The sequence below is a fragment of the Rattus norvegicus genome, chromosome 3 (assembly GCF_021556685.1).
Source record: "Rattus norvegicus strain SHRSP/BbbUtx chromosome 3, alternate assembly SHRSP_T2T, whole genome shotgun sequence".
NCBI lineage: Eukaryota > Metazoa > Chordata > Mammalia > Rodentia > Muridae > Rattus > Rattus norvegicus.
The window spans coordinates 9,470,808-9,498,321 of record NC_141536.1 but is presented as its reverse complement, the minus strand read 5'-3'; the positions used below and the strand labels follow the sequence as shown (position 1 = coordinate 9,498,321).

Sequence of the window (27,514 nt, the reverse complement as noted above, 5' to 3'; positions counted from 1 at the left end):
GGCCACTAAGTGACTACTAACTTGTATATGGCGACAGAGGACGACCTGTGTCCTGGCTTAGAGAGGTTTTATCATGTCACTCACAAACAGGAACTGCTCGACTCTGAGATTTTCCATGTAATATTTTTAGTTCACACTGGATTATAGGTAAACTATAGATCAGGAGGGACAACTGCACTCACTAAGCTTGACACTTGGCCATTTTAATAACCTTCTGCCTCACCCGAGCCCCTCCCCCACCCTCAGTCTTGCTCCCTGCCGATCTCAGGGATAGCCAAACTGGGGCGCAGGCCCCTGGTGTGTGCAGCCAGTGTCCTTATACAGTCATTGCTGTATTTGTAGGCTTAGGGGTTACCTGCCTGTTCTCTCCTTCCACAGGTCAAACATCAAGCCAGACAAGGCCAATGCCAACCATCATAGTTTCCAGATGTACACGTTTGACAAGACCACCAACTGCAAAGCCTGCAAGATGTTCCTCAGGTAGACGTCTTCTGCCTGTTCAACCCTGGGCTACAGGGATACGCTGCGTAGCTGCCCAGTGTCACCCGGAGTGTCAGGTCCCCTGCTGGGGACCGGTCGAGATGGTCAGGGAGGAGCAGATGCTTGGGGACGTGCTCCAGGGGGGACCATCGACCATCATGATGACTGTGGCCGAGTGCAGGGAGCTGCGCCCCACCTCACCTGCCACCCTCCTCCCACACAGGGGTACCTTCTACCAGGGATACCTGTGTACCAGATGTGGTGTCGGGGCACACAAGGAGTGCCTGGAGGTGATACCCCCCTGCAAGATGAGTGAGTAGTGCATGGGTTTGGTTCCCTTGATCCACACCCACACGCTGGGCACAGGGTATTCTCAGCAGGAATGGGGGAGCTCCCGCTCTCTGATGCCAGGCACAGGAACTGGACCCAGGGGGTTAGAGTGTGTGATTTGGGAGTGCACGTGGGGTTTTATCAATGGCGTCCCACCTTATAGGGACAGCTCTGCATGGGTAGGGGCACCTGACGAGTGCCAGGCACATTCTCTGTGCTTCAAATGAGAGGTCCCTGTCCTTACCACTCACTGGGCATGTACTTCACTGACACAGGAACTGCCATCCGGAGGACGCCAACTTGCTCTGAGTCCCATGGCTGAGCCTAGAATTTCTCTTCTAGCGGGATAGCTTTGTCAGCCCTCTGCAGTGTGGCTCAGTCCTCCCATGCTTGACAGCGTCTTGGGATCATTGTCCTGCTATTGGTCTGTCTGGCCCAGTAGATGCCACCTCCAGATCAGCCCCAGCATTGTCTGGACAGTGGCACTGGCTCGGTCAATGTCGCCCTCTTGTGGCCATGAGCCCCTCATGCAAGGCAACTGCCACCGTCGCTTCCTACTTTGTGTGCGATTCTAAAAGTTAGCAGCAAACTTATTTATTAGAATAGGATTTAGAAAAAGACAGAAAGTAAATAAGAAGACAGGACAGGGCATGGTGGCTCACACCTCTGTTCCCAGCACTCAGGAGGCAGAGGCACACATTTCTCTGAGCTTGAAGCCAACCAAAACTATAACGCGAGACTCTGTCTCAACCAAAGAGAAGAAACGTGGTCAGTGAACTTACTCAGAAATAAAAGCATGGCAAAAACATCCTTGGTCCTAGAGTGAGTTTGGGGCCAGCCTGGGCTACACGAGCCCGTCTCAAGGTGAACAAAGCCATAGGATTAACTGAAGGCAGGGTTTTGGTATATTTTAGGTTTCTTTTCTTTTCTTTCCTCTTTGTTTCTTTCTGTCTTTCTTTTTTGTTTAGAAAATACATTTTCAGAGTTACTTCCCCCCATCTTAATGAATAGATTCTTATTACCTGTAGAAGTTTGAAATGTAGAGAAGAAAAAGGAAGGGGAGGGCTGATTCATGTTCTTTTAGGCATCAACAGGCACACTGGGCATTTCCTTCTTATACCAGCGGGGTCCTCACCAGTATCCTCTGTGTCATTACAACCCCTGGCTGGCTCTAGACATTATTCCAGGGGGTTGTGACCCTCCCCCTCCCCTTCCTCCTCCCCTCTCCCGTGGGTCCCTCTGTCCTCTGCTAGGGGACAGTGTTACTGTCCAAGCTACTTTCCTTTTCCTAAGCTTTGGTTGGTTTTCCCCTGTGAACTGTGGCAATACCACAACTAAAGCAGATGGACTGTGTGACCCTCACAGGAACCCAGATGCCTATAGGGAGACACCAGCCCTTCCTGAGAGCCTTTTTCACCATTATGTGCCAAAAGAGTCTGTCAAAATCTCAGATGTTCCCAGAGCGGTCTTTGGCAATCTTAGTCGTGGTTATTGAGGTCCCACCAGTCATACACTGTAGCTGGAATGATCTTTGTTTTGACCCATGCTGAGGTGACTAGAATTCGTCTTCCCTCCCACACGACAGCGGAGTGACTAGTGTCCTTGAGTATGTGGGAGGGTCTTAGAGGAAGATGGCAACGGGGACCTGACCACCCACCTCTGTATCACCTACCTGTGGCAGGTATCACTGACAAGGTGTGGAAATTGTTTCATGAGCCCTGCCACATCAGGTGAGCCTGGCAGTTACCACCATTCACAGTTGGCCCAGGTAGAAAAGCCCAGTCTGTGAGTTCCCTGTGGTTCCTCAGAGCTAGAAGTCAGAATATGCCGTCAAGGTAACGTTCATAGATAGGAGGCTGGGTCTATGCGTGTGTCTGTGATCGGCCTCTGAATGGAGCCCCTGCAGCTCAGCCAGCCCCTCCAGTTTGGGGAATGCATACTGTGAAGGTCATCTTTCTGTCCAGGTTTCTGCTTTGACCCCTGATCTGCTTCCTTTCCAGGTTCGCCTGCAGATGCGGTGAGTGCCCCCAACTCTGCCAGCACAGAGACATGTCTCTGTGCGTGCTCCCCTGGTGGCTCCATAGCTGGCATGTGTCTTAGCAGCTCTCCCCTCTATCTCCCCAGTGCGCTCTGGCCGCAGCTGCACCTCTGTGGTACAGCATGCTCATGCGCACAGGGCACTGAGGTCATTGCGGGGCATGAGCCACGTCTCCTGAAAGCTGAAGAGTCCAGCCCTGTTATCCAGCCTTGACTGGATGCTCACTGAACCCCACAGGGGCACGGAGACAGCGCTGTTATACAGCACTTAGTTGTGTTGTCCAAGCCATGTCCAGAACAGAGGCCGGGAGACGGTCAGGGAGGTTTCCCCGGGGAGTGGGGTTGGGGAGCCGGGGGTGGGGGTATGATGAGTGTTGGGAGAGGGGACCAGTGTTGCACAGATCTCCTGGAGGCGTGGCTCTGCCCTTTTGCTTCCTGCCTTGGCACTCATGTCATGGGGTGGTGCTGATGCGGGGCCCAGAGGCGGAACCCCTTCCCTAACATCCGTCCTTGTTCTCACAGGACGCTCCCGGAGCAGGACTAGGTGAGTGTGCTGGACCCAGCCACTTCTGCCTTCTTCAGCCACCCAACGAGCTGTGTGTGTGAGTGGTGGCGACTGAGCACAGCCGTTGTCTGCCCTAGCCTCTCTGGCTGCCTCCCAGGGTTGACTTAGGGCTGGCTTTCAGAGGACCAAGGGCTTTCTGTCCACAGCTCCTAGAGGTGCCAAGCTTAGGACCAAGACCTGTGTGATCAGGAAGCCCAGGGGTTTTTGACCTTTTTTTGTGCCCCTGGATGCTACCCAGGCTGTTTAAACATTCCGGATGAAACCTAAACTTCCTCAGAGGAAACTCAAACCCCACCCAGGTGTTACCACTATTGGGCCATATCGACCTAGGCCAGGCCTGGAAAGACAGTTTGGTGACCTCTTTGAACATTTGGGGTGAGACCGGGACCCCATCTGAGGGTAGCCTCAGATTCTTGGGTACTCAGCTATATCTATCTCCATTGCAAACCCAGGCCTGCCTCTCATCCCTAACATGGCGGGGGCCCTCCCTAGCTCCACACCTCAGATCCAGCTCAGTGGTGTCTGGGAGAGACATAAAATTCCATCTAAAAATAAGTAGCTGTTACTGGAATGTTCTGCCATCTGTTTTAATTCAGTAGATGTAGGAGCCAGGGGAGGATACAGAAAGGGCGATACAGGCCCTCGTGTCTCTCTGTGTTGGGGAACAGTTTCATGAAGGGTTCCCCAGATCAGGGAGGGTTGGTGATGGGAGGAGCCGCCAGCAAGGACGAAGTCACCCGTGAGCCATTTTCTTCTATCTTAGGTCCCAAGATGGTTGCCGTGCAGAATTACCATGGTAACCCAGCCCCTCCCGGGAAGCCCGTGTTGACCTTCCAGACAGGGGATGTGATAGAGCTGCTCCGGGGTGACCCCGATTCTCCTTGGTGGGAGGTGAGTCCTGGGTCCTGGGGGTGAGGTTCGGCCTTGCTTATCCCTCAAGGCCGAAGCAGGGAGGTTAGGGGTGATGCCATAGAGAGGCTGCTTCCCAGGGCCTCTGTCACCTCCATTCTGCACATGAATTCTGTTATGCCTTCATGGAGGCGATTGTCGCACAGGTAGGGTGCAGCATCCTTCCACCGAGACTCTTGCTTGCCCCGACCTTCCTGCCTCAGTGGACCCCGCAGGCCCTCTCCAGATTCTGTCCCAGCCATGCCCTGTCCAGTCCTCAATGCCCCCATTCTGGTCAGCAGCCACTCACAGTGTTAGGGATTGGCCCCGGGGCTCTGTCTGGTGGGAGGGAGGCAAACACAGGCGCCATCATGTTCTCGTGGAATAGTTTTCAGTTCTGAGCTGGAGCATATTAAGCCTTTAACACCCTTTCTGTTGAGCCCCAGCCGCTAAGGAACCCCGAGACTCCCTGGGTTGCTTGGGGTACAGAGTTAGGATAAAGGTTGGTGATATTTGTAGTGTCTTGTTCTCTCAAGGAACTTGAGTCCAGATTACAGAGCCAATGTATAACATGAGAGCCAGAGGGTACAGAAGTGACACCCGGGTGTCACCCTGTATCCCGGTTGTTACAGTTTTGTACTGTTGTTGTAATGGAACTGACAGAAAGCAGCCCAGGGGAGAGAGGGTTTATTTGGTCATGGGCCCAGGTTACAGTCCATCCTTGCAAGGAGGTCAGGCGGGGATTTGAGGCAGCCAGTCACATCACGTCCACAGTCAAGAGCAGAGGGAAAGGTTGCTGGCTTAGCACCCAGGGCACCTTCCTAACTCACACACAGAGCAGAACCCAAACCCAGGGAGTTGTACTGCCTACTCAGGCTGGGTCTTCTCACCTCAGCTAAGGCAGTTAAGACCTAGAAGCAGGGAGGGCAGCTTGTCCTACACAGCTCCTCACTTGAATCTCTTCTCAGATGATTCTAGGTTATGTCAAATTGACAAAACCATCACACCAGGTCTTCATCTTTTACCACCTCTGGGTGTTACCTGTTTCTTAGGTGGGACAAAACACTTGACTACTGTGCTGAGTCTTGGGGTTACTTTTCTGTAAAGTGGGAATGCCCTTGTCCTTCTGCTCCAAGGGGTGGAGAGGTCAACTAAGGTCACAGCAGAGAGGTAACACTCATGTCAGGCCTGGGATTTGTAAGCTGCAGGCACCCTCATGGCTCTTCATTCTTTGTTCCTCCAGGGGAGGCTGGTTCAAACTCGGAAGTCAGGGTATTTCCCCAGCTCATCTGTGAAGCCCTGCCCGGTGGACGGAAGGGTGAGTCTTTTTGCTGATGCTTCTAGATCACAGGATCCAAGATGCAGAGAACTAGGACCATCGTGTCCTTGCTAGATAGCCACAGGGAGCTGTACCTGGGGTAGAGCCTCGGGGTGGACAAAGGTGCAGTTGTCTGTTGAAGGTTTGGGAGCTGAGGATGGTCAGCTTGTGGGTGTCTCAGTCAGTGTTCTATTGCTGCAAAGAGACACCATGACCAAGGAAACCTGTGCATTTGATTGGGGCTGGTTTATAGTTTCAGAGGGCTTGTCTGTTATCATGGTGGAGCGTGTTGGGAGCATAGCAGCATGCATGTCTCTAGAGCGGTAGCTGAGAGCTACATCCTGATCTGTGGGCAACAGACAGAAACACTGGGCATGAGAGAGGGCCTTTTTAAACCAACCCCAGTGACACACTTCCTCCAACAAGGTCACACCCCCTAATCCTTCTAATCCCTTCAAACCGTTCCACTACCACCACCACCACACCCCCCGTGACTAAGCATTCAAATCTGTGAGTCTTTGGGGCCCATTCTTCTTTGAACCACCACAGTGGGCATCATCCCCTCAGTGGGAACTAATGTAGAACCATTGCCTTCTCTGTGGCTAACACTCCCAGTAAGTCCTCTCAGGCCGTCAGAGCCCAGGGAGGAGGAAGTTTCCCAGGCACAAGGCCCGAAAGCTGGAAGTTGCCTTGTTTGGAACGAAGGCTAGGTGGCCTCTTCCCTCTGAGTCTGTCTTGGCTCTGGTGTCAATGGCAGCCCGGGGTTGTCCCAATGTAAGCTTGACTTCTGTCCCCCCAAGCACAGCTAAAACTCAGAGAGACTTCTCCCTGAAAGTAATAGAACGAGAGGCGTCCCTGCTCACCCACCCAGTCATGTGCTGCTTGAAGGAACATTTTAAATGCTCAGAGCTCTCCCATAGCAGAGGAGGGCAGGGGTCAGGGGTCAGGGAGGGCATAGTACCTGCTGAGCATGGCCACCTCATGCCCACTGTTGGACATTTTCTGTGGCCTTCAGCATTTCCCTTTCAGGAACTACTTGTTCCTGTTGGTGGCTCCTCATTCATTCATTGCTTCTGTGAAAACCAGTCACTCCGTCTGTCAACCTTCCTGAGCTCAGAGGAAGTCCTGGCGGTTCCCCTAGGATGTCACAGCTCAGGGTTCTGTCTCCGTTTAGAGTGCTGGTCCCAGGATTAGATTTCTGATGAGCTCCTCTCTCTCTCACGCCCCCTGGGGACATTAATATACCTGTGTTCTAATCCCAGCCGCCTGTTGGCCGCCCGCCATCCCGGGAGATCGATTACACTGCATACCCGTGGTAAGTGGATTGTGGACTGCAGTATGGGGACTTCGGTGAGCCCTGTGTCACAGGGTATGGCTCTAGAAGCCCAAGCCCATGAGTTGGCTTGGGCCGGGGTGGAATTGAGCCTCATCTTGGCCGTTTTCCTGTCTCTAAAACATCAGCAGGCTCCAGTGTGTGGTAATGAGCTCTTTTCTACGCAGGACTCACTACGTACGCTTCATCATGGAAGCTAGAAAGTGCTGTATTTAGGGCCTAGTTTGTAGTCATGCCTTTGGTAAGAAGAGGCACTGGGTTACACAGAGGATGACGGTGGGTGTCTTAGGGTCCTATGTGAACAAACGCCATGACCAATGCAAGTTTTATGAGGAACAACATTTAACTGGGACTGGCTTACAGGTTCAGAGGTTCAGTCCATTATCATCAAGGTGGGAGCATGGCAGCATCGCAGCATCCAGGCAGGCATGGTGCAGGAGGAGCTGAGTTCTACATCTCCACCTGATGGAAGCCAGGAACAGACTGAGCATCCTCAGGCAGCTAGGAGGGGAGGGTCTCCAAGCCCACCCCCACAGTGACACAGTTCCTCCAACAAGGCCACACCTTCTAATAGTGCCACTCCCTGGGCCAAGCATATGCAAACCATCACAGTGGGTGTTTGGGGTACGGTCACAGATCAGGAGTCTTGGGCTGATTCTGTTGTCCCTGATGGGGCCAGTGCCCAGAAGAACTTGTCCTCAAAGCCGCCTAGCCCCACATGGGCAGTGTACATACCTCTAAACCAGATAGACTGATTCTCCAGTTCAGGCCAGTATCCCCAACCTCACATGTGGCATTTGCAGAGTCCCAAGTCCTTGCCTCCTCTTAGCACCTCAGTGTCTGTCCCCTGCACATCTCTAGGTCCCATGGGGCCTGCTGCGTGTATACCCTGCCTGCTCTAACCTGCAGGTGGCACATGGTTGCTGACACAGAGATTGCATGGTTCTCACTTGATGGAGTGTTGGCTTCTTGTCGTTTCACTGGGCAAACACCTGACCAGGCGGTGTGAGGGAGGAAAGGTTTATTCTGGTTCACAGCTCTTGGTGCAGCATATCACAGGGCATAGGAGGCAGCTCCTCCCCTGTCAGGGAGCAGAGAGGTGACCTAATGCTGCCTCAGCTTGCCTTTTCTCTTTGTTCAATCTGAGGGCCCAGCTCAAGGGTGTGGGCTGGGCCTTCCGCCTCCATTAGCTGAATCCAGGCAATCCCTCAAACATCCAGAGATCTGTTCCCGTGGTGATTCAGGTCGACAGTGAAAGTTAACCACCGCACAGTTGTTTTTGCTTTAATTTTTTTTTTCTCCTTAGCCAACTCCAGGCATGTAAGAGTGAATTTTAGCCACTGTACCCCCGTGACTCTCCGTCTCCCGACTTCTCCCCAGACAGTTTCCCTCTTAGTTGTGTATCTTTTGTGTGTGTGACCATTGAATTTAGTTAGCTTTGCTTGTAGACCATTGGGGGGGGGGTGTTTTGATTTTTTTAACTAGAGTGTGGGCAACCTACCGGTGGCTACCACTAAGGAAAGTAATCCCCCCAATCCCCAGCCTCCAAGAAATTTAATATATTAGCTCCAGATCTACCCTAATTGTGCAGACTGAAGACTAAGCTCATGGTGTCATGCTAGGAATGTGGGGGGGTTGCTTTGCTGAGGGGACCAGCCTTCCCCCACCCCAATCCACAACTATCTATCTATCTATCTATCTATCTATCTATCTATCTATCTATCTATCTATCTATGTATCTATTTATATCTATCTATCTATCTATGTATCTATCTATCATCTATCATCTATCTATCATCTATCTATCTATCTATCTATCTATGTATCTATCTATCATCTATCATCTATCTATCATCTATCTATCTATCTATCTATCTATCTATCTATCTGTGTATCTATCTATCATCTATCATCTATCTATCATCTATCTATCTATCTATCTATCTATCTATCTATCTATCTATCTATCTGTGTATCTATCATCTATCATCTATCTATCATCTATCTATCTATCTATCTATCTATCTATCTATCTATCTATCTATCTATCATCTATCTGTGGTAGGAAAGGTCTATTTTTGCTCAGTTCTCTTTCAGCACAGATGCTGGCCTCCTCCAGAGCGTCTCTCCCAAAAATGCCCCCGTTACTTCTTCTCAAGCAGTGCAAAGAATTTAGGAAATGGGGGCCAGGTGGAAGTTTGTGGTCCGAACAACGCCCCCACCTGGCTGTGACACTCCTATCTCTCCCCTGTGACGTCTTTACCAGATACCCTTGTATGCTTGATGTGAGGTGCTGGCCCCCACATCGTGCCCTGCCTGTCAGGACATGGCCACATACCTGCCTCCCATCAGTTACCTGTCTACTTACCTCAGAGGTCCAGACAAGAAGCAGAGCCTGAGGCAGGTGGCACACACACACCGGGGGCAGCACTCTGTCAGCATCGAGTCTCAGCTCTGACCCCCTGACCCCAGGTTCGCTGGCAACATGGAACGGCAGCAGACGGACAATCTACTCAAGTCTCATGCCAGCGGGACCTACCTCATCAGAGAGCGCCCAGCAGAGGCAGAGCGTTTCGCCATCAGCATCAAGTGAGCGGCGGCCCCAGCCTCACGAGTGTCTCCCCCGAGCCTGCTGTTGAGGGGATGGAGTGGGTCTTCCCTCTCATACCCAGGCTAGAAGAGCTCAGACAAGATGGCGGCAGAGGCCTCCTCACGTGTGCTCCATGGCCAGGTCACCCAGCTAAGGTCTGGGTTGTGCGTTTTCAGAGACAGGTGGGCTGGTGGGACACAGGGAAGTGACATCAGGGACGTACTGGCCGACTGGTGAGTCTTAGTCAGGATGTACCCATGCACTGCTTTGTGGCATCTAGGGACTCTCAGAGACCTTTAGCAGTGCCTCTGGCAGCCATGTAGCTTGGGCTACAGGTCCATGGTCTGTGCATCTTTCCTCAGATAAAAAACAAACAAGACCCAGCTGTTTGTTTTCCTCAGCCCAGGACACCCATGCACGCGTCTTAGACCTGTTACTAGGTGTTTGATTTGCTATGAGTCAGTGGGGTTCTGAGAGTCCTGAGCAGGGCACCTGTGTGTGGGAAAGGGCATCTTTGGTCTTCTGGGAAATGAGGGAGGCAAACCTTCTGATCTGGCCTCTTGGTGATAGCTATAGTGAGACAGACCGGACGCTCCTGCTGCAGCGACCGGAGCTGGGAAGGGATGCCGGTGGCTGCAGGAGTGCCTCGTGGCTTCCTGGGCAGGTGTGCACTGGGCTCTGCAGGGCAGCCACAGGACCTGAGCACACTACTTTCTCCTCTTCCTTTGGGGCATGTTTTTTCTACTTCTGCACTGGGTTGGGGTTCAAAGCTTGCCTATCACAAGCATCCTAGGCCACACAGTCTAGCTCAGGCAGGTACACACAGCCGGAACATGCATCTGACACCTGAGGAATATCATAGGCGGATACCGCCGTAGCACCTGCGGCCAGGGTCCTGCTCTACAAGACTCCCAAGGGTGATGGGGGTGGAGACAAGAATTAGTGGAGCTAGAAGGGGCTAGAGCAGGGTGAGAGGTCCCTGGGTCTCCCTACTTCAGAAAGGTCACACTGCCAGGAGCCATCACTTTTCCAAAAGGTCCTATGATGTTGAGGGTCTAAAGAAATCATAGCCTATATCCAGCCCCACACAATGATGTGACAGCCGTTACACCCACCTCTTAGGAGTGTCCACAGTGCCTTGTGTCTGCCAAGACTTTAGGACACCACTGTGGGAATCCTGTCGGTCTGGCTCACAGCACATGCTAAAGCCATGTGAACACAGGTAGGTAGGTGCCTACAGTGGCCCTGTGGAGTGACGTTTGATTACCCATTAGTTCCCTGTTTCCTTTAGCCAACTTCAGGGTGTCGAACCAACCTTGCATTCCTCGAATGTCTCCCCACCCCTCAGCACTGTCCAGTCCTTGTTACATGTTTGGGTCATGTGCAGACATATTTAGGGACATAAGTTCTCTTGCTTCATCGACTGGGTTCCTACACCCACAGGCATCAGGACACTGGCTTGAGATTTCCGTCTGTGTGACAGCCTTAACCTTGGTGCTGCCTTACATGGGCTGGGCTGGCATTTGGAGAGGCCTCTCTAGGTTGGATGCATTTGAACTAAAGATGATGGTGGGTGAGGGTCAGGGCAGCTGGCTCCGGGACCTGCTGGACTTGTGCTCCATTCTTTTGGATCTGCGTAGAGGGGTTGGGGGCTGAGGTCAGGGCGGATAGTGGAGAGTCTGGGGTATGGACTTAAAGCCGGCAGGGAGAGCTATGGAAGATCTGGCCGGGAGGGGCTGGTTTAGGTCAGGATCTTTGCTGAAGCAGATCTGGAATAAGCCTGGGGCTGTGTGTGTGTCCATCCAGGTTCAATGATGAAGTGAAACACATCAAGGTGGTGGAGAAAGACAGCTGGATCCACATCACGGAAGCTAAGAAGTTTGAGAGCCTCCTGGTGTGTGTGCCTGTAACTCACTGCCCGACCCTGGTCCCAGAGGCCTGTGAATGGCTTTCTTCTTTACACTCTGCCCCCTGATGATCCATTCTCTTTGCCTAGGGAGGGGTGATTCTTCCCAATGTGGGGCAAACTCTAGAGACAGGTGATAGGATACCTGGGAACAGTTGGAGTCATGTCATACCGGAGGAGTTGGGTCACTCCTAAACCTTTCCTAGCTCACATGATAGAGCAGAAACCAAGGCCCGCTGAGGCTTCTTACCTCAGACATGAGACCTCGAGCTGCCTTGAGCTGAGCATCTCCCCACATCCTTGGGGTCAGCCCCACCAGAATGCAGTTAAAGGCATACAATTCCTTAAAGTACTAGCACGGAACTTACACATACTAGCATTGCCCTACCACTGGGCCCAACCTCGACCCCAGCCCTTTTTCTTTGTTTTTGGAGACAGACATAACGTAGGTCTGGCAGGTCTGGAACTCCCTGTGGAGTTCTCTCAGCCTGTCCCTGCCTTCCTAGTTGCTGGATTAGAGGTGTGTGCCACCATACCTGGCCTATTTCTTTTAGTCACAAACATTGCTCCCCTGGCAGGACATTGGGAATTTCCTTTCCTCTCTGTGACCCACAGGAAAACACAGGCTGACAAAGTGCCTGAAATCCCCTTCACAGCCCAGAGCCAACAAACACCACCCGGCGAGGCTGTAGGTGTCTCTTGGAGCTGCCAGCCTTGTGCCATTCTGCCTTGTGGGTGTGCCTCCGTCCAGCATGGATGGCATTGTAGCTGTTCTTCAATGAACTCTGTCATTCTTTCAGAGCACTCTTTCAGAAATATTTGGGAGCTTTGGGCCTGAGGGAGAGGTTTTTGAGGCCCTAGCCATCGTAGCTGGGCTTGGCTGGGGTGAGATTGAGGAGGTCTCAGAGGAGCCCATCCCTTGAACCCAGGAGTGGGAGGGCTCCTGAGTCTCCACCAGTTGGTGAGTGTACGCCCCCTGCAGGAGCTGGTGGAGTACTACCAGTGCCACTCACTTAAGGAGAGCTTCAAGCAGTTAGACACTACACTCAAGTTCCCCTACAAGTCTCGGGAGCGCGCCGCCACCAGGGCCTCAAGCCGATCTCCAGGTAATTGCTGTGTCCAGGGGTATCCCAGATCTCCCTGTCCACCTGGGTTGTTGCTGGACCCCAGAGTGTAGGGCCAGGGCCTCCCTATCTCACGCCTTGACTCGCGCCCCTTCTCAGTTCATGAAGCCGATGGGGTCCACACTGCTACTCTAACTGTTGGCGCCTTGCTTGGAGGTGACGGTAGTGAGAAGGAGTAGGGCAGGATTTGAGAATAGATTCTTCCACGGGTGTCCCCGGGGCCTTGGCTGTTGAAGGCAGCTCTCTGCCTACAGGGGGGATTTCAAAGTCTGGACCTGCGGGCAGAGATAGGCCCAGAGCATTTGGCTTTTAGCTCAGGGCTTTCTCCTGAGTCACCCATGTCTCTAGTCTACAGGGACCTGCAGGGCTATGGGATCTTCCTTCCCAACCCCAGACAGCAGACCAGCAGAGGGTGCCAGCCTCTGTGACAGTGGGCCCATTGTCCCTTCAAGACACAGGTGTAGAGCAAGCAGTGGCCTAGCTGTGTCTGTGGTAGGCCCCGCCCTCCCCAGCATCCTCCTGCGGTAGAGCCTGGCATCCCCATTGGCTCCTTGGCTCCTGCCCTGTCTTATGCTCTCTCTTGCCTCTTTGCAGCTTCGTGTGCTTCCTACAGCTTTTCTTTTCTCAGTCCTCAGGGCCTCAGCTTTGCCCCCCAGGGCCCCTCTGCTCCCTTCTGGTCAGGTACTTCTACTGCTCAGAGCCCAGCCTGACCAGTCCCCCGACCGTGCAGCCTGGTGCTGGTGCTGGGGGTGGGGGTGGGGGGATCGGGCCGAGGCTGCTGCACACGAGGACGAGGACGCGGTAGGCAGGGCTCTTCCCTGGTCACACTGGTGGACACGTCCCTGCCTTGTCAGCTGTCATCCTTCATGGCCGTCGAGAGCTTTGCCTCTGGTTTGGGAGATGGGGGCAGGAGGGGCAGATCTGGTGACTACTCTGCAGCCATGACGGCTGCTGTGGGAACAGGGATGGGTGTGGAGGAGAGGGTTTCAGTCAGCCCTGGTCCGACATGCTTTCTGTTGCCAGAGCCAAAGCCCTTCTGTTCGAGTCTGTGTGTCCCCTCACTACCATTGTCACCTGTCCCCATGACTCCTGGGTTCCGGACTGAACCAGTTCACTGGGTTTCCAGTCTACTTTGGGGAATCTGGGATGGGGGATGGTCAAGGCATGGGTGCCTGCTCTGTTTACCAGTGGCTTGCTTGTTGCTTGTGATTTCAGCCCAGGATTGGTGCATGCATAACCGTGTCATATGCCTCAGCTGGAGGCTAGTGTCCCTCCAGAGACCTTTCCTAGCTCTGGGCATAAAGCCCTACTCTAGGCAGGGGCCCAGCTCAGCCTGAGGGCCTCTAGCCCTGGCTGATCAGCTCCTACAGATCTCTGACGTCTCACCCTGTCTTCCCCAACAGTGTTCACACCGCGGGTCATCGGCACAGCCGTGGCCAGGTACAACTTTGCTGCACGAGACATGCGGGAGCTGTCGCTGCGGGAAGGTGATGTGGTGAAGATCTACAGCCGGATCGGTGGGGACCAGGGCTGGTGGAAGGGCGAGACGAACGGGCGGGTGAGTGGCCTGCCTGGCTTGAGGGCTTTGTTTGGAGGCCCAGAGCTGGCTTTACTGAGAAGTCAAGGAGGAAGCCTTCGGTTCTGACACAGTCGGACTCAACTAGCTCTTCTTCAGCCTCAGCTCTGCTCAGCCATGATCTAGGCATACTGTCTGAGATTTCCCTGGTGTCATGGATGGGGATGAGGATGGAGAATTGGGTTTCTTAATGTCCCCTAGCTACCCTGGTCAGGTCACAGTCCAGTCCCACAGACCTTTTCCTCTGCCTTTGTGGGGCAGGTTTTATATGCAGTCATCTGGTCACTTGTAGGTAAGGAAGCACAGAGACCCACCTGTCAGGTCCTACCTAACCCATCCCCTTCCTCCTGTTTCTGGTGACTACCGTGTGGCTTCCTCAGACTCTTCCCCAGAGATTCTGCCAAAAGCCCCCTCTGTCCCAGAACTCATATAGATCCACGGGCTTTGACCCAGGTCTCTGAGCAACTTTTTGAAAAGGCAAAGAGCTCCAGGTGCCACCAGCAGGACAAACTGGATTTTCCTGGAGCTGCCAGATACCCATAGTCAGGTGCATTTGCCTGCAGAGGGCCAGACAGCCTTGTCTCCCTGCCGAGCATTCTATAACTGGTAGCAGGAACCGTTCTGTTATCTCGGCATCTGTGTTACAGGCCCCAAATGTGTTTGTTTATACCCAGCTGACCTTCAAAGGAGTGAAGGCTACTAAGTCTTAGCAGCAACTTTGAGGACTGAACCCTGGCCCGGAAGTGGGCCAGTGCAGGGGGAAAAGCTGGGACTGTAATTCGGTTACTTGCTTGGTCCCTCACCAGGTCCAGGCAATTCCATAGCACAGTCTGAAAATGAGTTTGTCTACTGACAGAGGTGACAGCATCTTTCCTTGAACAGGTGCTTTGCTTACCCCCCCCACCCCCACTTTCCTGTTACTATTGACCTTTCTCTTTCCTTGTACTTAAACTGGGTTTCCTATAACCAGTTGGAATTTTTAAAGTGAGTCTAATGTGGCAGTCTTTGCCCTTTAGTAGGCATTTGTAGTCCACTTATATTTAGTATAAATTTTGGGCTATTCCTTTGTAAGTCTAACATTTGTTTACTGTTGGTCAGTTCCTCTCCTCTCCTTTCTGGGTAACTTTTAGGTTAGCCAGTATTTTTTTCTGTCTACCCCGATTCCCCTCCTCATGATTGATTTGTTAGCTCTCTACTCTTCTACCATGGTTTCTGGTGGTTACGGACGCACTATTCGGAGTCCCTTTAGGGAGTGGTGTTTACGACTGAGACAGTGTGAGGACCACACAGCCTTGAATTATAAATCATTTTCCTCCCAGTGTTTGTACAGGTGTTGTCATTACCTTCTATATTTTTTATCATTTGAGAGTAATTGCCCACGTGATCTCTCTCTACTCCTTAATATTTCCTGGAGTCAATGCTTGACATAATAAAGTTATCCAATCTGTAATGTATTTTCAGATTTCACCCATTTTGGTCAATTATGTTTCTTCTAACTGCTGTTTACTGGATGCATGATCAGCATCCTAATTGGAGTGTTCCTCGGTTTCTCTCTGTCACATGTGATCAGGAACATTTCACGAAGGGGAGACCCTTGTTTTTATCCCGTTGTTGGGGTTGACGTTTCTTCACGTTTAGACGGAGACCATAGCTTTATGTTGTCATACGCAGGAGGATGTCATTCCTTAGTGTGGCAGCATCTGTTCCATTTCATTATGTTGCTGTGGTAAACCACCCTGACCAAAGCAACTGAGAGGAGGAAGTGGTTTATTTTTATCTCATCTGGGCCATAGGTCATTGATGGAAGTTGGGGCAGGAACAAGAAAGCAGACACCATGGAGGGCTGCTGCATGCTGGCTCTCTCAGGATCATGCATGGTTGGTTTTGTTGTTGCCTAGGAGATGGTGCTGCCTATCCCAAGCCGGACCCTCCTCCATTAATTAACAACCTAGACAAGTCCCCCAGACCTGTCAGGCTGAAGGGTGACCCCTTAACCAAGGGCTAGGTGGTGTGTCAGGAGTCACGGGAAGACGTGATTTCCTCAGCCTGACACTTTCTCTTTGGGAGATCATAAGCTAGATTTCCCAGCCTCTCTTCAAGGCTTGGTGAGGCCTGGTTGAGATCTCTGTTATTTAGGTCTCATCTCTCAAGCCCCCCTCCTGGGCCTGCCCTGACACACACTCCCTTGCTATGTGCACACACACGCAGACATACGTGTCCCTGCCGTCTCTTTCAGATCGGTTGGTTTCCTTCGACGTACGTGGAAGAGGAAGGCATCCAGTGAGGGCGAGACCTGGACAGAACCCACAGATGCTCTTGGGAGTCTCCCCAGCTCTGAAGTCCGCCTCTGGCTTCTCCGTAGCTCTGGGAACTGCCTGCTAAGCCTGCAGCTGTTATGGCCCCTAGGGATGGGGAGGGTGTCCCACCATCACCTGCCCTAGGTGGCCTGTGCCTGGGTACATTCCTTGTACATAGAGGAGATCCGTGCTGGCCACACCCAGAGCACCAAGGATGGGGAGCTCAGGCCATATGGCCAAGCATGTGTGGATGACAGCAAAGGTCAGAAGCTACTGCCTGCCCCTCTGGTTTAGATGGTTGCTCAGGAGCCCAGACCTCGACTCATGGTGTGCCAGGGAGGGCTGGGGACAACAGGGGGTCCCTTCCCAGGCCCATCTGCTGCCCCACACTGATCTGCCTGTCTTTTCTGCTGCTCTCTAGAGTGTGTGTCAGGTTTTGGGAGGCAGGCAGGACCAGAGCCAAGCTGTGCTGTAGCACACTCCAGGCCCAGCTGGGAGAGAGCTTGCACAGGGGCCGCTGGATCACGCTAGCTCTGGAGATTTCCCTGGCTGCCTCCCTTCCTGACACAGCAGGGTCCTGCTGCGTGCTAACTGGGCAGGCCCCTCCCTCATGAGGGACCTTCGGACCGATGACATTGCTGACCCATCCCCAGCCCACCCAGTCAGTGGTACTGCTCTTTGCTTGTTGAAGCCCCTTTCCTGAGCCAGGAAACAGGTCTTTTCTGCCCTGCTGCCAGGGGGGACACATCTGTGAACCTCGAAGAGCAGGGTAGAAAACCAGGTTCCCCTCCCTGCTCGCTGTCTCTTTTCTCTCCGGGAGGCACTCTTGGGTCTTCTGCACTCTAAACCATGCTCACTAGGAGTCTGCTGGCCTTTGCACTAGATGTTAGTTTGAGCCCTTGTCTGGTATCCCACAAGGATTCCTGCAACCCACACACTGGGCTTATGGCCAGCTCAAAATAAGTGCTCTTGGGGGTCTCTGCCCTTTCACTTCTTCTCCTGGTGCTTCCTGGCCTTTGACCTCTGCTTGCTTGGCCAACCCTCTTTTCACCCGGTGGAGTTCTGAGTGGAAGCTTATGTGAAGACACACACACAGACTCTTGGGCCCTTTCTCCCCTCATCCAGCTGCCCATTCCTGGATGAGTAGGAGCCAAGGTTAGGGACACTGTCCCACTGTCCCACTGTCCCCAACGGAGTGGATAATGCACTACTTGCTCCTGGGGACACTTTCCAGAGTTGGCTTATGTCCTCCAGCTTGGTGTCCACATATAACATGCTAGGATGTTAGGGGAGGCAGAGAGGGATTCGGAGAAGGGGAGCAGCAGGAAGAGAGAGACCTTGGAAAGCCTCAGCTATGAGAAACTGGGAGTGAAGGGTTTGGAGAGGGCCGGGGCGCGGGCCACCTACACTGCTCCTTGGCCCAGCCTGCCCAGTGCAAGTGCAGACCTTGGGGAGGGCTCTGTCGGCAGGAGCCATACGAACGCCCTCACGTCAGTCACGACACCCTGTGCTTTAGGTTTTGTTTCGTTTGTTTGTTTTTCTGTTGTAGCTTTTTTTCCTTTTTTGTCCTGTTACATTTTGTTTTGCCTGTTCGTATCTTAGAAGGGGGGAAAGTTGTAATTATTTCATCTAAATCTCCCATTATATATCTGTGAATAAGAGATTCTATGATAGCAGAAGGATGTATATTTTAGCTTGTCATGACGTGTCATGATAACGAAGGACACTGAGAAAGAGGATAGTCCAGAGCCCCGTTCTTGTGAATGTTTTGTGTTTGTTTTGACATGTGTGTTTGGTTTGGGTTTTTTTGTTTTTGTTGTTTTTGAGCTGCACTGAGCAGGGTGCTGGGCAGGCTGGGGCATGGGCACCTCTGCAGGAGACTGGACACCGACTAAGGACTGGGGGCCTGAGATCAGCTGTGAACATTTGCAGCACAATGCATGCAAGTCAGGGATGTGGGGGTCCCACAGCCAGCAGCACCCCCTGATGGAACAACTGTACATTTGCCAATGGGTTTTCCCCACAAGACTACGGTTTTTACTACAAATAAACTTACGTTCTATTCTGCAGCGGTGGCTAAGCCTTCTGTGCCTGGGAGGGAGCAGGCGACGTCCTCAGTCCATCAGGGTTTGTCCTACTCAAAGCCTGGCTGCCAGGTGGTCACCTCTGCCTGGCAGAGTCCACCAGGCAGCCTTAGAGCAAGAGCCACAGTCTTCAGAGATTCAAACCCAGCACTTTTTCCTCTAGAATGAGTCCTGTGTTGTTTGATGAAGAAAACCTGACTCATCAGGTGTTGGTTGTCCTCACCCCCATCTACAGAAAAAGCAGCCCATACCTCAGGATCCCAGGCTCCACTCTCCCCACCGCCCACCCCCCCACCACCACCCCCAGTCTCTTGTCCTTACCACACTTCCCTCTTCATGGTTACCTTGCCCCCTAGTGTGGCTCCAATGGTCTAACTAGAAGGGAGCAGAGGACCCATCATCTCTGTAGCCAGGGCCTTGTTGCAGGGCCACCCTTGGCAACAGTTTTGCCTGGACGTGCACAGAGTAAGATAGGCACATGCTCACCTATAGGATGTGGGGTCCGGTTACTGAGGAGATGGAACGAGGGCACAGGAGTGGGCAACCAAACGCCCTTGGCACATGCACACCTGAGTTCCTGTGAGTGCTGTGAGACCGGGAGGCACCTGGCTGGTGTGGAGTCTTGTTATGATGTGGCTATGGTTGCACCACTGAGAGTAGAGGAGGCCACGCTATCCCATCTCAGCCCTGGGACTCCGAGTGTCAGGGCCTATGATTACACTCCTTATGCGCCCAGGCCAGAGACGGGTGAAGATTGATGCCCGCCCATCTTTATCCAGTCCACACGGTGTGGCGGTCACCCTGTGAATGCTCACACCCTCGTCCTGACATACCTCCCCAACAGCTGGGCGTTTGGACATGTTCTCACCGGCCTGGGATGCCACTCAAGTCTGTAGACTTTGTAACCAGAAGCAATCAGGGAATGGAGGGCCGAGGGACCCTGGGGACCTCAGTCACTCACCAACCAGCTCCTACTGGTTGTGTCCAGGCCTTGCTACCCTTGCCTCTTCTGGGTCTCTTCTTTCTGCCTTGGTGGCTTAAATTCCCACCATGCCCCCAGGTAGTTTTTCTGAAGATTCCCTCCTTGACTTGCAGTGGGAGCCTCTTGCTGTGGCCTCCAGTGCCCTTTTCCTTGGCATACTCCTCCTTCCCTCGAGAGGACCCTCAGATTGGATTAGGATTTGGTGAGGATCCTTGTTAACTTTGCCTCTTATAAGATTCTCCCTGGAAACCCAGAGGTGCCCTGGGTACTGGAGCTCATGAGCTTCTGTTACCCATCACCAGCCCTATCCGAGTGTGAGGGTTTCCTGGTTACCTGTAGGAGAGAAGGCAGGCCCAACCTGGTGGCTGTCCTACGTGGCACACTGGGCTTCTCAAGAAGAAGTCCAGCACACCATGCTCCTGCAGTCAGAACACTGATTCCGATGTAGCAGGAGTAGCCAGTAGCTGACCTGTGGACCAGGCTGCACACTCCGTGTCTCCTTCAGTGTATTCTGTACAGAGAACCCGGGTACGAGCAGAGCACTCAGTCTCCAATTGGAGGTGGTGTGCTAACCAGCCACAGTCCGTAGGCTTTCCTCTGCGTGAGTGGTTGCTCACGTGCAATAAAGCAAACGCGGTTCCTGAAACCGTCTGTGGAGTGGTTTATCTCTGCTCTTTACTGTCCCGTGGGCTGCTGCTGTCTTGTCAGGAAGCTGCCCACTGTACTTTCACTGGGTGATGTACTCTAGGCCGGCAGAGCCCAGCCTCCCTGTTGGGAAGTTTTATGTCAGTTGACACAAACCACAGTCGTTCTGGTAGTGGGAACCTCAGTTGAGGAAATTCCCTCATCAGATCGGCCTGTGGCAAGTCTGTGGTGTGTTCTCTTGATCCATGAGTGGTGCGGAGGCGCCTGGCTCCCTGCAGGTGCTTTCACTGTAAGCTGCTGGTCCTGACTGCATGTGAGCCAGCCATTGAGCAGCATCCCTCATGGCCTCTAGTTCCTGCCCTGACTCCCCTCAGCGATGAACTGTGCAGAAATAAACCCTTTCCTCTCTAAGCTGCTTCTGTCTTTCATGGTGTCTTATCACAGCAATATGTCAAAGACCAGCTTCGACATCACAGGGCAAACCGAGGTGGGGAGTATTGATCGTCTGACAGACTTTTCTCTGAGGGAATGGAGCTTGATTCACTGAGATCAGCAAATAGTTCCTTGAGACTGGCAGGGTAAAAATGGAGGGAAAAATCAACCTCTCTCCCCCGCCACCGTCCAATGAGCAAACTCCAACAACTTCACACGTACATGCTACACACAGACATATGAACATACATGCATACCCATACAAACATTTGTCGGATGAGCAAAGCTCCAATGACTTTTATTTCTTCTCCCACAGTTTGTATCCCAGCAGAAATCTTTCAAGCAGCACAGAAATCACAATGTGGTTACATTTCTACTTTTCGCTAAAGTGATCAGTGATTATGAAAAACATGTTCCCCAGTACCCTCGTGTGAATAGACATGATGCAGTACAAGTTAAAAAACATTCCCAATAACCCACATGCATTTGTAACTAAGCAACTTGTTATAGATTAACAAAACGTAAGCAAGCAAGGTAATTTTCTGGCAGGCTCTAATTTGTGGTTACAAAGAAAGGGTTAGTGATTTTATTATTTATCTTAAAAGTTAGCCTTATTAAAGAAATCACAAACCAGTCATTTCTACTTTAGATCCTCAGGGCGCACGCCTACTCACTAACAGTTTTTTTTACTAAATCCTTTCAGGAAGCTGAGGGCAAAGGGGGATATAAGCGACTAATCATGACCTTGATCACTAGCCCAGCTTTAGCAAGGAAGGCTGGCCAATTGATACTAGTCAGGACGCCATTGTTCTTGTTCCCTGACCTTTAAAAAATCCCTCGTTCAACAATCAGGTGTACCTTTCTGAACTCTGAATTGTTCCCTCAGATTTTCTACGTCAAAGCCATTAGGAAACACACTTGAACCTAACTTCACTATCAATTTATTCCTCTAAATTCTCTCTGGGAGGAGGGTGGTGTTCTGGCTAATGATTTACATTTCTGAGCATGGCGGGTGCATCTTTAGCTGGCTGCCGCAGCCACGCTAGAAGAAGCACAGTCATTGTTGTGTCAGTAATACTGCCCAGCGAGGGGCCGGAAGCCCCTTAGAGTTCTCTTGCAACTCTGCAGGGATGTGGTGACCGAGGGCAGTAGGCAGAGTGAAACTTCCTAACAGCATGAAGCCCTCAGGGCTTTGCCTCTCCAGGTGGCTGTGCTGACTGGTGGGCCTCACTCACCCCACGACTTCTAAAGCTGTTTTGCTGTTCCTCACGTGGCCCCAACACATTCCACCTTCACCTCTGTTAAATGAAGCAAATGAAAGCTCACTCACTGCTTTTCTAACCGAGGCAGCCCTCACTGTAACACACCGTCTACTCTTAATTCTAACTATTATATCTTTCTGGCAACACAACTCTAACTTCCTAAAACGAAGTCAGGCGTTCTGTAAAGTCGTTCACTCATATCAACAAGATTATTTTATTAAAGTTCATCTTCACATTGATCTGCAGGGAAATTGTCCAGTGGAGTGGGCTGTCTCCCAAGAGGCAATCACACCATACTGTGGGCAGTAAGGGTCTCCCCATGCTCAGCCATACCATGCTCCATGTATGAAACATATCAATGACAGACTTGGAAAGGAACAGCAGCAGCAAGAAGCCATCCAGAGACAACCCCACCAGGGCTGTGCCTCGCCGAGGCAGCTGTGCAAACCAGCAGTCCATCTCCAGAAAGCTCACCTGCCCACCACGGTTCTTCCTGCACGGCATCCAGCACCTCTCCCTTTTAAGTTAGCTGAGGTGTGTGCGATTCTCTCTGGGCAGAACATATAAAGCGGCCACCTCTGAGAGTTCAGCTGTGTCCGATGAACATACAGCCCTTAACAGAGTCAGGGCCCTCATCCGAGTATCCAGCCACTCCATACCTCCTATGTTGTATGCAATCCTGTCCTAGTCATGTATGGTCTTGTATGCAGTCCTGTCCTGGTCATGTATGGTCTTAAGGAACTGGAGAGACTAGTCTTGGTCTAGACTAGACTAGACTGGTCTTGATCAGCTAGAGAGACTAGGGAAGGAGGGGTCAATGTGTGTGTATAGGAAAGCCGAGTCTCTGCTCGGGGAAGACTTTACAGTGCAACTTTTTTTTTTTTTTTTTTTTTTTTTTTTTTTTGGTGGGGAGCACCCACCTACCTTCCTCTGTAAGGAATTTACAGTAAATTTAGGTTCCCCAACTTCGGCAGCTTTGGACCTGGGTTTGTCATTGGGACTTCATTGGAAGACGTTTATGTCTCTCCTAGGAAGGAATCTGAGCAACAAATGTATTCGTTGTGAAGTGCACTGGCCAAGGTGGCTGTGTCTCCCTGAGACAGGCTCTGCCCCGGGCAGGGAGGTAACAGTTAGGCAGGCCTCTCTTCAAGAGAAGACCTTGCAGTGTCTCAACCCTGGTTAGTGTCCTGCCCTCACGCACAACTCGATGTCTTTTCATTCTGGTTCTTTTATGTGTCCTAACAAAATTAAACCCATGTTTACATGGGGGAGCTCTGTGGAGCAGTACTCACCCGGGTCTGGTACTACCCCATGTCTTCTCACCTGCTTTCCTGACAGTGGTGCGCATGGATGTAATGAGAGCCCCTCCCTGAGCCCCAGCTCCACACAAAGGCCAGTCTGGTCAGTTGAGATCATGGTTTGCTTGAGAAGGGCCACAGACAACCCAGCGGACAAGAACAACACTACTGACTGCAAGGTCCAGCCTCTTCTAACCAGAAAGCTGTGCTGCAGGAGTACCCTTGGTTCTCTCACCATGGCCCTCACCTTTCTCTGACTACCTTTCGATTCAAACCAGGGAGGAGAGTACATTTTTATTTTTTAAAATCCAGCTGTTCTTGTGGGGAGGACAGGCCTTAGGTTGAGCAGGCCCAGCCTTTTGGGCCTGATGTTTTGTGGAAGGGGCAAGCCTCGTTTCTAAGCTCTAGGGTTTTTTTTTTTTTTTTTTTTTTTTTTTTTTTTTTTTTGGTTCTTTTTTTCGGAGCTGGGGACCGAACCCAGGGCCTTGCGCTTCCTACCACTGAGCTAAATCCCCAGCCCCTAAGCTCTAGGTTCTTATTGTACACACCCACCTTTCTTCATCTCCTTGATGGGTTGACTGTATTCATTAGAAAAGCCATAAGTCAATGTGATTTCAGGTTTCAGACATGTGACAAAGACAGGTTGAACGGGAGATGGCAGGCCTACAGTTCTACTCATCAACCTGTGTGGGGAACTGTTTCCAAGTACAGAAGACCTCAGCCAAAGACCACACTTAAATATGGGCGTAGTGGACATGACTTGGTGCCACAGAGGCACTGAACGCAGATGCATGGGAAAAAGCTCGCTGGACAGGTGTCCACAGGAGCTGGTGCTGTGTAACCAGCTAGATCCTCAGGACTGTGCCCCAAGCTATAAAGAAGTCTTAGAGGGACAGAAGAAACTGCTCAGACCGGTTCACAGAGCTGTGTCCTCAGCACCCATAGTCAGCAATGGCTTGTCCTTCCCACTGCGGCTTTGAACTTGGCTGTAGTGGGAGGATTCACACCGTGGAGACAGCATCAGGTAAGAGTATGAAGCAGGCAGCAGGCCTCACCTCCCACTGGATTCAGAAGTTCGTTACTAAGTGTGAACCAATAGGTGGTACTAAGCCAAGACCATAGTACATGCCACGCCATAGCCTGGAATGTATACAGTGTAACAGGCAGAATTAGGTGTGCTGGACGAACTTCCAGTGGTCCAGGGGTCGGTTGACTCTTCTTTCCCTCCAACTGACTTGTTGAGCTGAGGGAGATGAACACTGAGGTGGGCTCCCTGCTTCTCACAACAGGGTCCCTGCTTTTTCCTCTCCCCTCCCATTGGCCCTTTCTCTGCCTTGCTTGGTATTCTTCCTTGAGGCGGTGGTTGGTCCCGAGTGTCTGCAGGACGGTATGGAGCCCAGGCTGACAGTCCAGTGGAAGGTCACCCCAGCCTGTCTACCCATGGCCCCATTCCCAACAGGCTCCCCCGACCTCTCTCTTAGGGTGTAGAACTCACAAATAACCACCAGGGGGCAGTATTTCCTGCCAAGTGTCCTCAGGAAGGGGAGACCAGAGCCCCAATTCTTGGTGCTTCTGCCCTTTTCTAGGAACCTGGGGGCATAGGAACCTAGTTAGAGAAAGGTCTACAGTGCTGTGCTCTTCCCTGACTGTGTGGTACAATTCCCTGACTGCCTGGGCCCCAAGGGATGTTCCTCAGAGGCAGCCCCAGAGCCCCGGAAAACACCTGAGAGGGCACAGCTTCCAAGGCTAGTGGAAACTATAACAGGACAACATGATGGGTGGGCACCTTCCTAGCCAGGGTTACTATAGCTTCAATGAAACACCATGACCAAAGAAACTTGGGGAGGAAAAGGGTTTATTTTGCTTATTGTTCCACAGTTCATCATCAAAGGAATTCAAGCATGGCAGGAGCCCAGAGGTGGGGGTTGATGCAGTGCCAAGAAGTCAGAAGTCTTCAGTCCTCTAGGAGGTGCAGTTCTCACACCCACTGGCCATCCAGGAGGATGCTCTAGAAGGAGCTTCAGCTGTCCTGGGGGAGTTAACACTTGCTCCTTGGGAAGATCCTGACTTACCCGGAATCCTTTTTATCTGACAGGGTCTCATGGACCTGGAGCTCAGCCGACTGGCTAACAAGCTCCTGTTGTCACCTCACAGTGCTGGGACCACAAGCATGTACCATGGTGCTTGGTCTTTATATTTAAAAGACTTTGGGGATCAAACTTCAGGGCTTGGACTGGAACTACAAACATGAGTCACTTGCCTGGCTTTTTCAAAACATGGCACTGAAAGATCCCACGCAGAGAGACCCTTACTCAAGTCTTGGGAAATCGCGGACCCCAGACACAGAGAGACCATTTTGGATGTAATAAGCAAAGGCGAGGTTTATTACGGAGACCTATTACAGAGATCTCCGGGCCGACACGTATCCCGCGCAGGAGACAGAGGTGTCGGCCCCGAGTGGTTGGGAGAGGGGCTTTTTAAAGGGGAGAGGCCTCGAGCCTCAGGGAAAAAAGGGGATATCAGAAAGGAATGCCAGAGATATCACAGAGTTGTAAGATGTCTAACTGTTTTATGACTCTAGAGGATAAGGGGGCACCAAAAGGTTTTATGGCCCCAGGAGATGAGGGGAAGCCAAAAGGTTTTATGGCCCCCCATTTCTGGAACAAAGCTACTAAATCAGGAGAAGGGTCGAGTCCTCATTATTCCGAGAGCAAATCTTATCTCTTGTCCTGTCAGAGTAAATGTGGGTCGGAGTTGATGAAGCATCTGCATCTGAAACACATCTGGTTAGGCTTTGGGCCGGCAGGTTTCCTGGAATGCTCTCTGTAAGGTATAAGGGGCTTAAACAAACATCACTGAGACAGAACGACTGCTCACACTGGTGATAAAACAACTGTGTCAGTATCAGTTCTGTAATTTTAGCCATCTGTCTTCCTCAGTCAGATCTTGTTACTGTGTTTTGAGTTAATTTAAAATTTTATCTCTCAGCACCCTAGAGCTGTGTCCTGCCTCTCAGTTTTCTACAATGACAGAAGCCATTCCTATCTCTGAGAGGTCACGGGTACAGCTGCCTGCTGAGGGCCCTCTATCACTGCTCTACACCAGCACTGCTCAGACTGGAGCTGAGCACCCAGGCTCCTGTGCACCCTTTCTTTGTCAAGTCCAAGGTCCGTTTCTCCAAATTCCAAAAGCCAGAAGGGATAAATGGCTATCTTGGTGCTCATTAGCATATCAAAGTACATGCCGGCCTCCAGGCTCCCTGAATGTCACAAGTTTCTGTTACACACTTCAAAGTGTAATGATGTAACATTTCCTGACTCTTCCCACCTCCTCTCCTCCCCTTAACTCCCTCTGTGCTCCTGCTTCCCTCCCTAGCTATTCATTCTCCTTATAACCCTGCTATCCCTCCTGTCTTCCTCCCACCCACTTTGTGCTCCTCTCATGGCCAAGTTCCATCTACTGTCCATATTCAAGTTACTTCTTTCTCTCTCTGCTCTGGACTGACACAGTTACCTCTGGCTGTTCTCTCTCTAATAGCTACAGTAAAACCGCAGAGCAGTCTTGTTGTCAGTTTATCCATTCCTCTGGGTGGGTCAGAGGGAAGGCCGGCCCACAAGGTTGCTCTTCTGCCTGTCTTGTTGCTAGTGTCCTCTTTGCAGGGCCACAGGTGGAGCTTGGCAGAAGACCCTCCATCCACTACCTAGGGACTTCTACCCTGTTAGGGGTGGTCTGCAACCCTTCTGCCCTGCAAGGCTGATCAGCAGTTGGGAGCCAGCTAGGTTAGAAGGGAGTCTCAGGGTGTTGAGGGCAGGGGAGGCCAGTCGGCCTCAATCCTTGTTGAGTTTGTACATCTGGGAAAGGCCGAGGCCTGGAGATAATCCCCCTCCCCTACCCTGGAGATTGGAATCAACCATGACCCTGCTTGTAGTGTGCTCCCTTCGTAGTGTTCTACAGTGTCAGCTCCAAAGGAAACTCAATCCCCCAAACTCCAAAAGGCAGTCCAAATGTCCAGAAACGAGCTCAACCTGGGGTACAGGATGATTTCTGGTGGTGGAGTCCAGGAGTCTTGTGGTCAGATAAAAGCCAACATTGCTCAGGTATTTGTGAAACGGCTTCCCACATACCAAAAGAGGCCCTTTCCCTTCTCTCTGGCAGAAGGCACATATGGTTCTCCCGTTAACATGCGCTGTGCTATCAAGGTCCGGCTAGCCTTTAGGCTCTCTCAGCCCCTACTCGCAAGTACTTATACATTTCAAAGCCCTCCCTCTCCAGCTCACAGCTCCCTTTCTCCCAGATACCCATTCTTCTTATAACCCTCAAGATTCTCTCCACCCCCTTTCTATCCTCAGAGCTGCTTTTTTTTTTCT

General features: G+C 51.8%; 1 protein-coding gene across 4 annotated transcripts in view; it reads left to right on the top strand.

Moving 5' to 3' along the window:
- Positions 1–18,513, top strand: part of Vav2 (vav guanine nucleotide exchange factor 2) — a 169,509-nt gene extending 150,996 nt beyond the window's left edge. Inside the window, 13 exon segments of one of the 4 annotated variants that reach the window (NM_001106563.2) lie at positions 379–480; positions 704–792; positions 2,811–2,827; positions 3,370–3,391; positions 4,176–4,303; positions 5,544–5,618; positions 6,881–6,933; positions 9,424–9,540; positions 11,348–11,435; positions 12,430–12,553; positions 13,166–13,252; positions 13,975–14,129; positions 16,384–18,513. In NM_001106563.2, coding sequence (NP_001100033.2) covers positions 379–480; positions 704–792; positions 2,811–2,827; positions 3,370–3,391; positions 4,176–4,303; positions 5,544–5,618; positions 6,881–6,933; positions 9,424–9,540; positions 11,348–11,435; positions 12,430–12,553; positions 13,166–13,252; positions 13,975–14,129; positions 16,384–16,431 — 1,105 coding nt within the window. In that variant the 3' untranslated portion in view covers positions 16,432–18,513. 4 annotated transcript variants of the gene reach the window in all.
- The last annotated feature ends 9,001 nt before the right edge of the window (positions 18,514–27,514 follow it).